At 39.4% G+C, this 16371-nt stretch overlaps 1 protein-coding gene across 1 annotated transcript in view; it reads left to right on the top strand.

Moving 5' to 3' along the window:
• slc6a11b (solute carrier family 6 member 11b) overlaps window positions 1–14346 on the top strand; it is a 74918-nt gene extending 60572 nt beyond the window's left edge. Inside the window, exon 15 of the mRNA XM_060910488.1 lies at window positions 14001–14346. Coding sequence (XP_060766471.1) covers window positions 14001–14150 — 150 coding nt within the window. The 3' untranslated portion in view covers window positions 14151–14346. The remainder of the gene's footprint in view (window positions 1–14000) is intronic.
• Window positions 14347–16371: the final 2025 nt, after the last annotated feature.

Here is a 16371-nt window from a genome sequence, read left to right on the forward strand (position 1 = left end):
TACTAGAAAAGAAAGAGTTCTACATTCTATTTATTTGGCAAGATTATGCTAAAACATATTTCTGAAAGGACTTCAGATAAGTTAACGTTATTCATGTTAGTGTAACTCTGTTTTTACATGCTAACTAACAGTGTCCAAGTTAACTAGCTATGTGTTAACATTAGCCGTGGACAAGGCGATGGCAATTTGGCGGGCAAATCCATAGAAAGTCATTTGACTAACCAGACTGCATAGCTATTGCAACATTATCGCTAGCTCTAAAAGCACAGACAACTTCATTGCAAGCTTTCTCTTGGAATAAAATGTTTATATACCTCAATATGCTTCCACAGGTTGGATGGTGAGTTTTTGAAGGCTGTGATGTGGTTCGTTTTAGGCAAACAAAGCAAACATTTAAAACAAAATGAATCTTTAATCCTTTGAGAAAACTGAAACATGGGTTCTAGCTATAGCCATGGGTGTGTGCATTCTCCAGAAGAACCGCCTCCTTATGTTCTGCTATCAACTGATCGTGTTAAATAACGCTGCTGAGAAATCATTGAGCTTGATTTTATCCAGTCTATGGATGTGACATGACCCTAGTGATTACTGATAGTCTGTCTCAGTGTCACCTGCGAAAAAACCAATCATGTTTTAGCAAAGAAAAAAGCATCCATTTTCTAAGCTGCCTCATAGTAACGAGGACCTTGATAGGAATGTAGTGGAGTAAAAAGTATGATATTTGTCTTTCAAATGTAGTGAAGTTAAACTCATAAGTTTCCAAAAAAATAATACTCAAGTAAAGTACAGCTACTCAAAAAGTGTACTTAAGTACAATATCCCAACTTTTCTGGAAATGGGGTTTGTATGTTCAGTTGAAATAGCAAGAAGGTTCTGGGTTCGAATCTCATGGCCGACTGGAACCTTTCTGTGTGGAGTCTGCATGTTCTGCCTGTGCCTGCGTGGGCTTCCTCCAGGTGCTCCAGTTTCTTCCCACAGTCCAAAGACATGCGAATTGGATGAACTGGCTACTCTAAATTGGCCACAGATGTGAATGTGAGTGTGGATGGTTGTTCGTCTCTGTGTTAGCCCTGCAATAGACTGGTGACCTGCCCAGGGTCTACCGCGCCTCTCGTCTGAAGTCAGTTGGTATTGGCTCCAGCTTCTCCCATGACCCTGATGGATTGGTGCAATAGATAATGGATGTATGGATAGAAACTAAGGCTAATTAATCTTTTCACTATAATGTACAGAGCCAAACTGTAATACAGAGTTGATAAACTAATTTCTAGATCCTTCCATGGACACATTAAATTATATCATGATATTAATTAAATTATATTATGTTTCAACAACAAAAGCATTTAACAATGCCTTTAGTAAATTTGCAATAATAATAATAATAATAATAATAATAATAATAATACCTTCTCTAAAATATTAACCAAGGTAAAAACTTTGTTGCCAGATTCAGATTGCAATTATGGATTAATTCTAGTTATACTGCAACATTCAGCTACTTTCAAATCTATTGTTCAGCATTGTTATTGAAATTGCCCAGCATGTAGTATCTGAGCGAAGAATTCGTCAAACCTTGCTAAGACTGTTATTAATATTGAATAAAATTGCTACAGATAGGAGGCTATTTAAAAAGTTGAGGATTTTTAACAGTACAGGTAAACCTTTTATGCCTTTTAGGCATATATTTACTCTTCACCTTCTGAACGACAGGTTCAACAACAAGGTTGTGAATATACAGCAGGCTGCTATGAATATAGTCCGAGTCTGACTCGTGCCTTAATTTTAAAGACTCGTGACTTGACTCTGACTTGGACTCTGACTCATGCATTAACTGCATTCGGACTCGTAAATTGGAGATGAGGACTTGGATTTTTTCTTTATTTTTTTGGTAACATGCCATAATAATTTGGCATAAGATATTTATATCTACATTAATTTTTATACTAATTTTGTGCAAGAGAATGCACATTCACCTGTTCATACGTCATGTTCAGGAACAAACTAACATTAATGGCACTAAAATACCTGGAGAGAAGCCCCTAGGATTGTCCGCTTTGCTTATACAGGCTTCTCGTGCAGTGGGAAAAAATGCACTGCGATGTGTTCCATATGTAGAAGAACTATCGAGGAGATGACAGGGACAACCTCGAACTTCAATCATCATTTGGCAAGACTCCACCCAGAAAAGTAAGTGACACGCTGTGTTCATTGCTCTGTTGATAGCAGGGCTTGCTGAGCGATGAACTAGCTAGTGTTAACCCTCTCTCATGTTATTTGCCCTGTTGATAGTGGGCGGGGCTTGCTGAACGATGAACAATCTGTAACCTGTTAACTAAAATGGGGCGGTCAAGCAGTAACGTTAGTCCAACACAATAGCAGAGACAGTTTCACATAAAGGCAGTAACAGCCACCGTCAAATGGTGCGGTTAGAGTCTTGTTCTCAGACTCAACTCGGATCAATAGTGAACTTGAGTTGGACTCGCTTCGAAATTTTCTTGAATGACTTGGACTTGAACACTGGGGACTTGAGACTGGACTCGGACTCGGACTCGAGGTTTAGTGACTCGACTACAACACTGATATACAGTATCATTATTATCATGCTTCATTATTTCCTGCTTGGCTAAGGATTAGAGCATGTATTATGAAAGCACTAGTTAAGTATTAATATACTACTTATTTGTGGGACTTCTAGTAAGGTGTTATGAAGATTTCAAGCTGTAGTTTTACAGGTGTATCTCAAAATTAGAACAGTGTGAAAAAGTAAAATTTTTTTGTAATTTAATTCAAAAAGGTAAACTTTCATATATTTTATATTCATTACACGTAAAGTGAAGTATTTCAAGCCTTTTTTGTTTTAATTTTGATGATTATAGTTTGTTGCTCATGAAAATATTATAATACTCAAATACTCTAATATTTGAAGGGTTTTTTTTGCACTGTAGGCCATAATTATCAAAATTAAAAGAGAAAAATGCTTGAAACATTTTAGTTTACATGTAATGGGTCTAGAATATATTAATTTTCACTTTCTTCAATAACTAATGGAAAATATTGAACTTTTTCTATGATATACTCATTTTTGACACAGACCTGTATATAATATTATACTTTTTCATTAGCTTACTTTACGTGCTCTTTTTTTTTTTTGGATGTGTTCTTTTTGTGAAAGTTCACTCATCTTCCACTATGTGACCTGTCAGCATTTCTCATACCAATAACGGGGCGAGATTCTTCGCTAAATCAGTTTGAGAAACTTCTAATTGACTAGTGATGACAGGCAAAATATATAATTGGATATTCTCTGAGATTGTAAAGTCAGAAATTCTCTGAGATTCAAGTTATAAATTTTTATAAGAAAAAAATCCTCGTAAAAATTTACTCTTGTTTTATATATATATATATATATATATATATATATATATATATATATATATATATATATACCCTGTGATGACCTGGCGACTTGTCCAGGGTGTACCCCGCCTTTCGCCCGTAGTCAGCTGGGATGGGCTCCAGCTTGCCTGCGGCCCTGTAGAAAAGGATAAAGTGGCTAGAGATAATGAGATGAGATATACACACACAGGGTTAGTCAAAATTATGTTAACACTTAAATAGTAGAAACCATTTATTCGCAAAACATATCATGTGTGCAAGATAATTTACAGGACGGTCTCAACCTGTTCGCCATCGTGTTCAACACACAAAAACCAAAAATCAGCGAGCAACCGTACCATTTAATCTGTCACCCATGGCGTTTGTCTGTCTGCAGGAGAAAAAATAATCCATTAGTGTTAACATAATTTTGACCAACCCTGTGTGTGTGTGTATATATGTTTTATTTTGTCAAGGAACCACATCACTTCACGTTGCAAGGTTGGATCGATCTCATCACACCACATATGCTGCCACTTACCATGTATAATGGATGACTTAATCAAATGATAATTTTCACTTGGATTTATCCATCCATCCATCATCTGTAGCTACTTATCCTGTTCTACAGGGTCGCAGGCAAGCTGGAGCCTATCCCAGGCGACTATGAGCAAGAGGCGGGGTACACCCTGGACAAGTTGCCAGGTTATCGCAGGACTGACACAGAGACAAACAACCATTTACATTTACACTCACATTCACACCTACGGTCAATTTAGAGCCACCACTTAGCCTAACCTACATGTCTTTGGACTGTGGGGGAAACCGGAGCACCTGGAGGAAACCCACGCGGACACAGGCAGAACATGCAAACTCCACATAGAAAGGCCTTCGCCAGCTGCTGGGCTCAAACCCAGGACCTTCTTGCTGTGAGGCAACAATGCTAACCACTACACCACCGTGCCGCCTCCACTCAGATTTAATAATAAGGAAAAAAGCTGTTTGCATTAATTTGGCTGAGGGATGTTTACAGTCGCATTAACGTTAATTAAAGAAGTTTGCTAAAACAAAACAACTGTTAGCATTAGCTAGGAAATTAGCTACTTGAATCCTTTCTAATGTGCTTTGTGACAAGGCAACAAGGGTTATCTCGCTAGTGTAAGACCTGTAAGCTGTTTATTTGGACACATGTTGCTCATTAAATGAGCCGTAGGCAAACTGTTATTGTTTACCAGTGGCATCTGTGATGTGATGACATTGACCTACAATGGTGCTTAAAAGTTTGTGAACCCTTATACTATAGAAAATTCTAAAGGGTTCACAAACTTTCAAGCACCACTGTATTTTTGTGGCTGGCCTCATTGCATATGTACAGTGGTGCTTGAAAGTTTGTGAACCCTTTAAAATTTTCCATATTTCTGCATAAATATGACCTAAAACATCATCAGATTTCCACATAAGTCCCGAAAGTAGATAAAGAGAACCCAGTTAAACAAATGAAACAAAAATATTATACTTGGTCATTTATTTATTGAGGAAAATGATCCAATATTACATATCTGTGAGTAGCAAAAGTATGTGAACCTTTGCTTTCAGGATCTGGTGTGACCCCCTTGTGCAGCAATAACTGCAACTAAATGTTTGCAGTAACTGTTGATCAGTCCTGCACACCGGCTTGGATGAATTTTAGCCCGTTCCTCCATACATAACAGCTTCAACTCTTAGGATGTTGGTGGGGTTCCTCACATGAACTGCTCGCTTCAGGTCCTTCTGCAACATTTTGATTGGATTAAGGTCAGGACTTTGACTTGGCCATTCCAAAACATTAACTTTATTCTTCTTTAACCCTTCTTTTGTAGAACGACTTGTGTGCTTAGGGTCGTTGTCTTGCTGCATGACCCACCTTCTTTTGAGATTCAGTTAATGGACAGACGTCCTGACATTTTCCTTTAGTATAAAGGTATAATTCAGAATTCATTGTTCCATCAATGATGGCAAGCCGTCCTGGCCCAGATGCAGCAAAACAGGCCCAAACCATGATACTACCACCACCATGTTTCACAGATGGGATACGGTTCTTATGCTGGAATGCAGTGTTTTTCCTTTCTCCAAACATACTGCTTCTCATTTAAACCAAAAATTCTATTTTGGTCTCATCCGCCCACAAAACATTTTTCCAATAGCCTTCTGGCTTGTCCACATGATCTTTAGCAAACTGCAGATAAGCAGCAATGTTCTTTTTGGAGAGCAGTGTCTTTCTCCTTGCAACCCTGCCATTGTTGTTCAGTGTTCTCCTGATGGTGGACTCATGAACATTAACATTAGCCAATGTGAGAGAGGCCTTCAGTTGCTTAGAAGTTACCCTGGGTTCCTTTGTGACCTCGCCGACTATTACACGCCTTGCTCTTGGAGTGATCTTTGTTGGTCGACCACTCCTGGAGAGGGTAACACTGGTCTTGAATTTCCTCCGTTTGTACACAATCTGTCTGACTGTGGATTGGTGGAGTCCAAACTCTTTAGAGATGGTTTTGTAACCTTTTCCAGCCTGATGAGCATCAACAACACTTTTTCTGAGGTCCTCAGAAATCTCCTTTGTTTGTGCCGTGATACACTTCCCCAAACATGTTGTGAAGATCAGACTTTGATAGATCCCTGTTCTTTAAATAAAACAGGGTGCCCACTCACACCTGATTGTCATCCCATTGATTGAAAACACCTGACTCTAATTTCACCTTCAAATTAACGGCTAATCCTAGAGGTTCACATACTTTTGCCACTCACAGATATGTAATATTGGATCATTTTCCTCAAGAAATAAATGACCAAGTATAATATGTTAATCTCATTTGTTTAAGTGGGTTCTCTTTATCTATTTTTAGGATTTGTGTGAAAATCCGATGATGTTTTCAGTCATATTTATGCAGAAATATAGAAAATTCTAAAGGGTTCACAAACTTTCAAGCACCACTGTGTGTAGGAGTCTTACTCTGGCCCTTAGCATCTCCTGAGATTTTTAGCATCTTTTTTATTTCCATAAGTGGTAACTTAAAAAAAACAAACTTGAAGACAATTTTTTTGTAATTATAAGGCAAATTTATTTTAATTTTTCTATACTATTTCAGATTTTCAGTTGGTGAGACTTTTGCATACACTTTGTTAGTATTTGACGGCATTGCCTTTTAATTGCTTAACTTGACTCAAACTCTTTGGGTACCCTTCCATATGATTCTCACAATACTTTGATGGAATTTTTGCCCATTCCTCCTGACAAAACAGGTGTACAGTCATGGGAAAAAGAAAGTACATACTCCTTGAATTCTGTGTTTTTATTAATCAGGGCCAAAATAACAATTTTGTGGTCCTTACCAGCTTCTATAAATAAATGAAAAACCTTAGGTGACAACAAAAAAAACACAACAGATTTCAATGTGTAGTCATTTCCCCCCAAAAAACCATGAAACCAACATTCAGAAATCAAGTGGCAAAAACTAAATACACCCTATAATTCAGTAACATATAGAATCACCTTTAGCAATAATAACTTGAAGTAAACATTTTCTATTTATACATAGATCTCTTCAGATCCCACCATAGCATCTTAATGGGCTTGATTCTTTTTCCTTTTTTAGCCATTCAGGTGTCAATTTGCTGGTGTGCTTGGGATCATTGTCCTGTTGTGTGACCCAATTTCAGCCCAGCTTAAGCTGCTGGACAGATGGCCTCACATTTGTCTCAAGAATATTCTGGTATAGAGTTCATCTTTCTCTTAATGACTGTAAGTTTCCCAGGTCCCATGGCTGCAAAGCAAGCCCAAATCATCACCTCTCCACATCGATGCTTGACAGTTTGTATGAGATACACTGTGTTTGGTTTTCACCAAACATAGCACTGTGCATGATGACCAGACATCTCCACCTTGGTCTAATCAGTTAAAAGGATATTGTTCCATGTAGATGGTTCAGACACAATTTTGCAAACCTAAGTTGTGCTGCCATATTATTGGTGGAGAGAATGACTTTTTCCTAACCACCAGTTGATGAAAGCCACTTGTTCAGTTTTTTTTTCTGATTGTGCTGTCATCACCATAAACATTTAATGTTCTTACAGAGGCCTGTAGGTCACATGATGTACAGTTGTGGTCAGAAGTTTACATACAGTGACATGAATGTCATCTTGGATATGAATGTCATGACAATATTGGGCTTTCATTTATTTATTTGAACTGTTCGTTTTCTGTGGTGAAATGATTGTACAACATATTCCTTTAATAGAAAAAACCCCATGAATTTTGTGCAGAAGTTTTAATTTATTTTGGGCTTTCTGAAATCAACACCTAGTCAAAATTATACATACAGGGTCAAAAATTTACATACACTCACTTAGATTATTAATTCAGAGGTGCTGAGACTTCCAAAATGTCTCTTATCTTGCCAAGGCCAAGGTCTCTTAACTTCCTGTTAGTGATTATGACTGACTTCGGCTGGTAGCTTCTCTGCGCCTTCATAAAAAGGGTTTGTTTACAGCACTCATTGGATTGACCAACACACAGTAAAATGGGAAAGTCCAAGGAGCTCAGTGCAGATCTGAGAAAGAGGATCACAGATGTACACAACTCAGGAATGTATCTTAGAGCCATTTCTAAACAACTGCAGATCCCAAGATCAGTTCAAACAATTATGTGTAAGTTACTGGGAGGTGTAGTCACTTTGCTTCAAGAAAACCTAAATTGTCACCCTCAGCTGAAAGGAAATTGGTTTGGATGGTCAGGAACGACCTGGAAACCACCATGGCACAGCCCTGCCATGAACTGGAAGCTGATGGATCACTGTCTACAGTTCTATATCACCATGTACTAAGAGGCTGCTCTACAAGAAATAACCCACTGCTCCAAAATTGACACCTTCAAGCTTAACTAAAGTTTGCAACTGACCACATGGACAAAGAAATAACCTTCTGGAGGAAAGCAGGGGCATAGCTAGGATTTTTCGGGGGGGGGGGTCACACACTGACTGGCAGCATGAGTACATTATGTAACAAAAAATAATTACCATTGCTAGTTTTAGGTAGCTTAGAAACCGGCTCTTCCATTATTGCTGTTTCTTCCACGTTTTCTTGATGTTGTGTTCTAGAAACGGCACACTAAAACTTAGCTTCGAAGCCACAAAATGCAACTTTGATGGAAAAAATATATATAATAAATTGCTTACCTCTCTTCATGTCGAAAGAAGGAGGAAAGTTTTGCTTGTTTTGACATGGCGAATTATTAACACGAGGAAATACTCGTAATTTGCAACTAAAAAGACTGCAGCTACACTGGCAGCTTGACCATGCTTTCTAGTGCGATCGTGTTGCACTTGCGCAGAACTGTTTCAGTCTTGTGTGCCTTGGCTCGTGCACCTGAAGGCGCGCCTTGGACTGTGCGCGCGCCTAACGAGCTCCGGCACATGCGCTGTTAACAAAGAACACCTGTCTTTAATCAATGAACTATGTTTGGGCTATTTAAGGACTGCGCCCATGCAAGGATGAGTATTACGCCACGCCTAGTGTGTCTTACAGAGCCTTGTTTCCTGTTCCTGTTGACCTCCTGGTTTTTCGACTCCTGTTTCTCGTCCCTTGATCTTGTATAGGTTTGCTTCTGATATTCTGTCCACGCCTCGATTGACCTCCTGCCTGTTTCCTCGATTACGACTTTGCCTGTTGTTTTGGACTGTTTGCCTGTTGTGTGCGTTTCACGCACTTTATGCTCATATCGCACTGTGTATTATTTAACATATCTGCACTTACATCTGCCTCTCCCGCACACACTGACAAACTGGGTTTTTGCGCCCAAATCACAGGAAGTCAAGGTTATAGAAACCCTAATAAGGCTGAGGTGACAATCTAGTTGAAAAAAAATGTTAGAAAAATTACAGTGGACGCTTTTCTAATATTCTTATGTGGCTATTGAAAAAATGTATGGTCCGACAAAGGGGGGGGGGGGGGGTCATGGGCACCCCAGGACCCCCCCAGCTACGCCCCTGGAAAGCTGTATGATCACATGAGACAAAGATTGAGTTGTTTGGCCACAATCAGTGCGTTTACATGCACATAGAGAAAATTGAATTTCTGCCATTGCTCGACTGAAATCAAAGTTCTAAATGCCATGGAAACACCTTAGCTAGGCTGAAATCAAACCGAACTTGATTTCTCGTAATTGAGCTACACGACCTAGATTATGCGATTTTAGCTGAGCTACTTAGTGCATGTACAGTGGGGCAAAAAAGTATTTAGTCAGTCACCAATTGTGCAAGTTCTCCCACTTAAAAAGATGAGAGAGGCCTGTAATTTTCATCATAGGTATACCTCAACTATGAGAGACAAAGAATTTATTTGCAAATTATGGTGGAAAATAAGTATTTGGTCAATAACAAAAGTTCATCTCAATACTTTGTTATATACCCTTTGTTGGCAATGACAGAGGTCAAACATTTTCTGTAAGTCTTCACAAGGTTTTCACACACTGTTGCTGGTATTTTGGCCCATTCCTCCATGCAGATCTCCTCTAGAGCAGTGATGTTTTGGGGCTGTCACTGGGCAACACGGACTTTCAACTCCCTCCAGAGATTTTCTATGGGGTTGAGATCTGGAGACTGGCTAGGCCACTCCAGGACCTTGAAATACTTCTTACGAAGCCACTCCTTCGTTGCCCGGGCAGTGTGTTTGGGATCATTGTCATGCTGAAAGACCCAGCCACATTTCATCTTCAATGCCCTTGCTGAGGGAAGGAGGTTTTCACTCAAAATCTCATGATACATGGCCCCATTCATTCTTTCCTTTACACGGATCAGTCATCCTGGTCCGTTTGCAGAAAAACAGCCCCAAAGCATGATGTTTCCACCCCCATGCTTCACAGTAGGTATGGTGTTCTTTGGATGCAACTCAGCATTCTTTCTCCTCCAAACACGACAAGTTGAGTTTTTACCAAAAAGTTCTATTTTGGTTTCATCTGACCATATGACATTCTCCCAATCCTCTTCTGGATCATCCAAATGCTCTCTAGCAAACTTCAGATGGGCCTGGACATGTACTGGCTTAAGCAGGGGGACACGTCTGGCACTGCAGGATTTGAATCCCTGGCGGTGTAGTGTGTTACTGATGGTAGCCTTTGTTACTTTGGTCCCAGCTCTCTGCAGGTCATTCACTAGGTCCCCCCGTGTGGTTCTGGGATTTTTGCTCACCGTTCTTGTGATCATTTTGACCCCATGGGGTGAGATCTTGCGTGGAGCCCCAGATCGAGGGAGATTATCAGTGGTCTTGTATGTCTTCCATTTTCTAATACTTGCTCCCACAGTTGACTTCTTCACACCAAGCTGCTTACCTATTGCAGATTCAGTCTTCCCAGCCTGGTGCAGGTCTACAATTTTGTTTCTGGTGTCCTTTGACAGCTCTTTGGTCTTGGCCATAGTGGAGTTTGGAGTGTGACTGTTTGAGGTTGTGGACAGGTGTCTTTTATACTGATAACGACTTCAAACAGGTGCCATTAATACAGGTAACGAGTGGAGTACAGAGGAGCCTCTTAAAGAAGAAGTTACAGGTCTGTGAGAGCCTGAAATCTTGCTTGTTTGTAGGTGACCAAATACTTATTTTACCGAGGAATTTACCAATTAATTCATTAAAAATCCTACAATGTGATTTCCTGGATTCTTCCCCCCCCATTCTGTCTCTCATAGTTGAAGTGTACCTATGATGAAAATTACAGGCCTCTCTCATCTTTTTAAGTGGGAGAACTTGCACAATTGGTGGCTGACTAAATACTTTTTTGCCCCACTGTATATCCTATCGAGCTATGTAGTCGAGCTACTGTACTTACTTCAGCACTGCCCCTTCCGGAAGTGACGAGTGACGAGACCACAAGCGGGAAACACAACAGCCTCAGTCGGCATGACAACGAATCATGACAACGGCATGAATCTTTTCTTTTTGTGGCATTGTTTGCACTGTTAAAATTTAGCTCACTTACTGTATCACCAAATACATCTGTACAGCTGTTGCATAGCTGTGAATTGTGTACATAAACAAGTCATTGTATTTGTGTGTGTGTGTATATTTCCAACATCTGAAGAATGTCAATAAAAACAAAACAATTGAACTTTTTTGTGTGTTTATTAAGACATAAGCTAAATTGTAAGCAAAAAAAAAAAATTTTGTAAGCAAAAAATGGACTTTAGAAAAATATACAATTGTGCAAAATAAGTTGTCTTACAAAACAGTGGTCTGCACAGGACAGTTTGTAGCCATACAGTCTGTTAGAGCAAGCCTAACAGCTTGAGCACGGAACTTGTGAACACGGAACTGCCAGTGTTGCCAGATTGGGCGGTTTTAAGTGCATTTTGGCGGATTTGAACATGTTTTGGGCTGGAAAACGTCAGCAGTATCTGGCAACAATGCTGATAACTTTGTTTATACTCTTGAATAGCTCTTCTTCATGACGACAACCGGAAGTGTACCAACACGATGGGGCGTGTAGCGCCACCTGTGGCTCGGGTGCACAATGTACCTCACACAATAGCTCGATTTCCTTGTGTGCATGTAGGATTGGATTTCTCTGCCACCCCTGCTGGGACCCTTAGCTTAATTACCGACAGCAGCTCGATTTGGATGTGCATGTAAACGCACTGAATGACCACAATGTACAGTGGAACACTGTATCAGCTGGTGGTGGTAGCAGCATCATGCTCTGGGGCTGTTTTACTGCCAGTGGAACAGTAACTTCATTGCACAAAGTGGATAGAATAATGAAGAAGGAGGACTACCTCAGAATTCTTCAGCATAACCTCAAACCATCAGAAACATGACTTGAACATGACTTGGGACTTGGGAGTCACAACAGGACAATGAACCCAAACACACATCAGAGCTGGCTGTGGAGGATAAAGCAAGCTAACATTAAGCTTAAAACAAGCCCTGACTTCAACCCTATTGAAAATATATGGACCGTGCTTATAAGTCAAGTCCATGCCAAGAAAAAAAAAAAACAAAAAAGCAAATTTAATTGAACTCTACCAATTCTACTCTGAAGAGTCGTGAAATATCCAACCAGAATTCTGCCAGAAGCTTGTTCATGGTAAACAAAAAATGTTTGGTCAAGGTGAATCTTGCGAAGAGACATTTTACCCAAATATTAGGTGTGCTGTGTGTATATTTTTACCCTGTATATACACTTTTGACCCTGTTTTGATTTCAGAAAACCCAAAGAAAATTGTGCACCGAATTCTACTTTTTTTTTAAAAGATGTACAATCATTCTGCCACAAAAAAAAAACACTTCAGAGAAATCATTGAAAGCCCAAATATTGCCATGACATTCATATCCAAAATTACATTCATGTCACTGTATATAAACTTCTGACCACAACTGTAGCTTTTGGGTTTTCCTTTATATTTCTTCACATTAAATGGTCTGAGTTTGGACTGAATTTGCTTAGATGCCCAGTCCTGGGAAGGATGGAAACTGTCTTGATGGCTCTCCATTTGTAAAAAGTCCTTTTCACTGTCAAATGGTGAATTTCAAATTGCTTGGAGATGGCCTTATAACCCTTCCCAGATGGATGAGCAGCAACAATTGCTACTCTGAGGTCATGGCTGATGTCCTTTCTTCCTGGTATGATGTCGACCCACCCCTGATTGTCCAGAACTGTGAAAAGTTCTACTTTTATAGAGGTAGTCACATTGCTTGATGATTAGCTCATCTTGTGCATGTTATTAATTACACCTTGCTGCTTATTACTCTCTTGGAGTTGTCAAAGTAGGAAGAGTATACTAGTTTGGGCCTCCTTGGACACACTTGTTTTAGTTCAGTTCAGTTTAGTTTCAGGTCAGTTTAGCATTCTTAATTACCTAGCAGACTCCATTTAATTTAATGCAGGTAAGCAAACTCACTCTTATATTCACAAACCAATGTGAAAGATCAGTTGGTCTTTCTTTGTGTGGTAATGTTTTTTAAAAACTTTCTTCAGGTATTATTCCTCCACATATTAAGCAGCTGCCATGAAATGAGAGTCAGGAGGTTAGCTAAAAGTCATCTACTGTTCCTGACAGAAAAGCAATTCCACCCATCCATCCATTATCTATACCACTTATCCATCAGGGTTGCAAAGGAAGCTGTAGCCAATCCCGGATGACTTTGGGCAAGAGGCAGGGTACACCCTGGATAGGTTGCCAAACTATCACAGGGCTAAAACAGAGGCGAACATCCATTCACACCTATGGGCAATTTAGAGTAGCCAGTTAACCTAATCCACAGGTCTTTGGACTGTGGGAGGAAACCGGAGTACTCGAGGAAATCCATGCAGGCACAGGGAGAACATGCAAACTACACACAGAAAGGCCCCAGTTGGCTGCAAGGTTTGAACCCAGAGCCTTCTTTCCATCAGGTGACAATGATAGACATTTTATCTAAAGGAAATAACTTTATACAAAGGGCCTGAGCTAAAATGACAATCATAATCACTTCTGATGAACTTCATAAATGATCCCTTAATATAAAACCCAGCTCTGCAAAAGTCTACAAATGACCTTACAAGCATTTAGCCTCACAGTGTGAGGAAACCAATTCTCTTACTGTGTTGGATCTACTCATAATTTTAGAGGATCAAGAAGCTGACCACCCCGAGCTCTGATCTGAGGATGAGAGGCCACCTCAGTGCAAAGAGTCCTTACGCCATCAATGATGCTGATGCTAAAATGAGGGTGGATGGAAAAATCTCTACCATTACGGAGAAGGAGACACATTTCTAAACCTGTACCTACCGAGACACGGTCACAGCCACCAAGACTGGAAAGGAAAAGAACTTAAAGCTTGCCTCAATTTTTGGTGAAGAGAAAAGATTCACATTCTTAGTCTTGCCCTTTTTGCACAAATAATTAACACATCCATTACAAGTTAACTTCATGATAAAAAAAGACTTATATTCAAGTTTATCAAAAATATAGACTGTTAAAGGTGATCTTGTACTTTGTGTATTTTTGTGACACTAGTAATGACTGTACTTAGAGTGAAGCCAAGGTAAAAATGTGCTGTAAAGTGTTTCTGCATTTTGACTCTTGGCAATGGTATTATTCTCTACAGAAAGTTCCTAATGCATAGAAGAACCATTTTATGACCATTCCAAATGTTACAGGTATGTTTGTAGAGGATTCTTTGTTTGGTGGATAAAAGTGATGGTACATTTGGTTGGCATTACCCTCCTCGCAGGGCGAGCATGACTTACCACACTCAGTGTCCACGGCATTTTATACAGCACAGATTCAATGCCACTTAACAAAGGTTAAACTGAGTTTAATCCAAGGTGACACACTGAACACAGTTCATCCTTTTTGTGCTTTATGAACTTTTTTCAGACAGACAGCTTGATTGTCTAATGCTGTAGTAGGCACTTCACACTCTTTCAGCGTTATAAAAGCAGTCTGTAGACAAGCTGGTGGCCCAAGGGCAACTGTTCAGATTCATTTGATGAAGTATGAGATTAAGGTTAGGGTTTTTTTGCAGTATACATTCACTATAAGGATACCTTATAGATAAATGCGGCTTGTAATTGTTGGTTCTGTGTTATGTAAGATTGGGCCTTAAGATAGGAAAAGATTAAAGGTATGTAGGATTTAACAGTCATATGCAGTAAAAGGGATTAATTGGGTCCTAATATTTTGGACTGGTTAACACACTCGCTGCTATTGTCACTTTTACCACCTGAATTGTAGAGTGAAATGTGCCCTTAAGTTGGTAGTTGCCATTAGGCTCACCTATTATGCTAAATATATTTCTAATATTATGATGGCAGATTTAGCTTGATTATTGACTGTGTTTGACTTGTATTTCAAAGATTAAATCCAGTGTTAATTAAGAAAGAGCACTGACAAGAGTGTCATATCAGGGCACCCAGCTACTTCGATACTATACAGTAGATGTCCAGTTGTCTTGGATCCACTGTGAACCCTGTGTACATGCATGTGATCTTTGGTATGGTCTAATTCATCATGACACAGCCACCTCTGTTTGTGCAAGTAAACTGTTTTACATTTTAATAGCCTAACTTCCGAGATTGATGTATATTTTTACATTTGGTTAGGGTATTTTTGTGTACTATTTCTTGAGATGAAAAAAATGTGTTTATTGGATGACTTTTGATATGCCATTCAACATGGTGTTTTAGAAATATAATGCAAATGCTATATGTGCTGTTTACACAGATTTTGGTATTCACAGGACATAAGAATGATCTGCTTACTCATTTTTAAAAATAAAAGTTAAAAAGAAATGTTTCTCTTTTGCCACTTTTGTCACGTTAACATTAAGAAATGATCGCCACAATTTATGTATCATGGAGTATTGTTGTAGTGCAATGAGGAATGCAATAAGGGCCCAACCCAACCATCCACTTGAGGACACATCCACTTGGAGTTTCTGAACAAAATATTGTAAATATGGTGGCACATTACTAGAACTGGACTAGCCTTTGGCAAGTCTATGTGCTGCTGATTTTCCATGTACATATGGAAGTGGGCTTTTCCAAGATTAGTGGTAAGAAAATGTTCTTTGTTGATAAAACCACAGACATCTGAGACCATGGTTTACACTGCCTTCTATAATTATAGGTATTCCATGAAAATGAGCAACCTTTTTATATAAAAAAATGAATAGCATATGCTAAAGGGCATGATAAGAGATTTTAATCTCTACATGAGAAAGAGAGGGAGATATTTACGTGTACCTACCTGATACACATGCTATAAACTCTGATAGCCCTGGTCAAAGGGGTGGAGAAAGAAGCACAGGAGGCAGGAGATGGAGAGAGCGGAACTGTTCCTCTTTTATTTATTTCCAATTTCAACACCATGCCTTTTTGAAAGTCCCAAGTGCACACACATGAAAACAAAAAGAAACCAAATCCCATCTGTGGGACCGAGTCCCATCTGACAGCCTACTGAGGTGGAAAAAACACAAATAGCCATACTAGCTGCC

The sequence above is a fragment of the Neoarius graeffei genome, chromosome 26, assembly GCF_027579695.1.
Source record: "Neoarius graeffei isolate fNeoGra1 chromosome 26, fNeoGra1.pri, whole genome shotgun sequence".
Classification (NCBI taxonomy): Eukaryota; Metazoa; Chordata; class Actinopteri; order Siluriformes; family Ariidae; genus Neoarius; species Neoarius graeffei.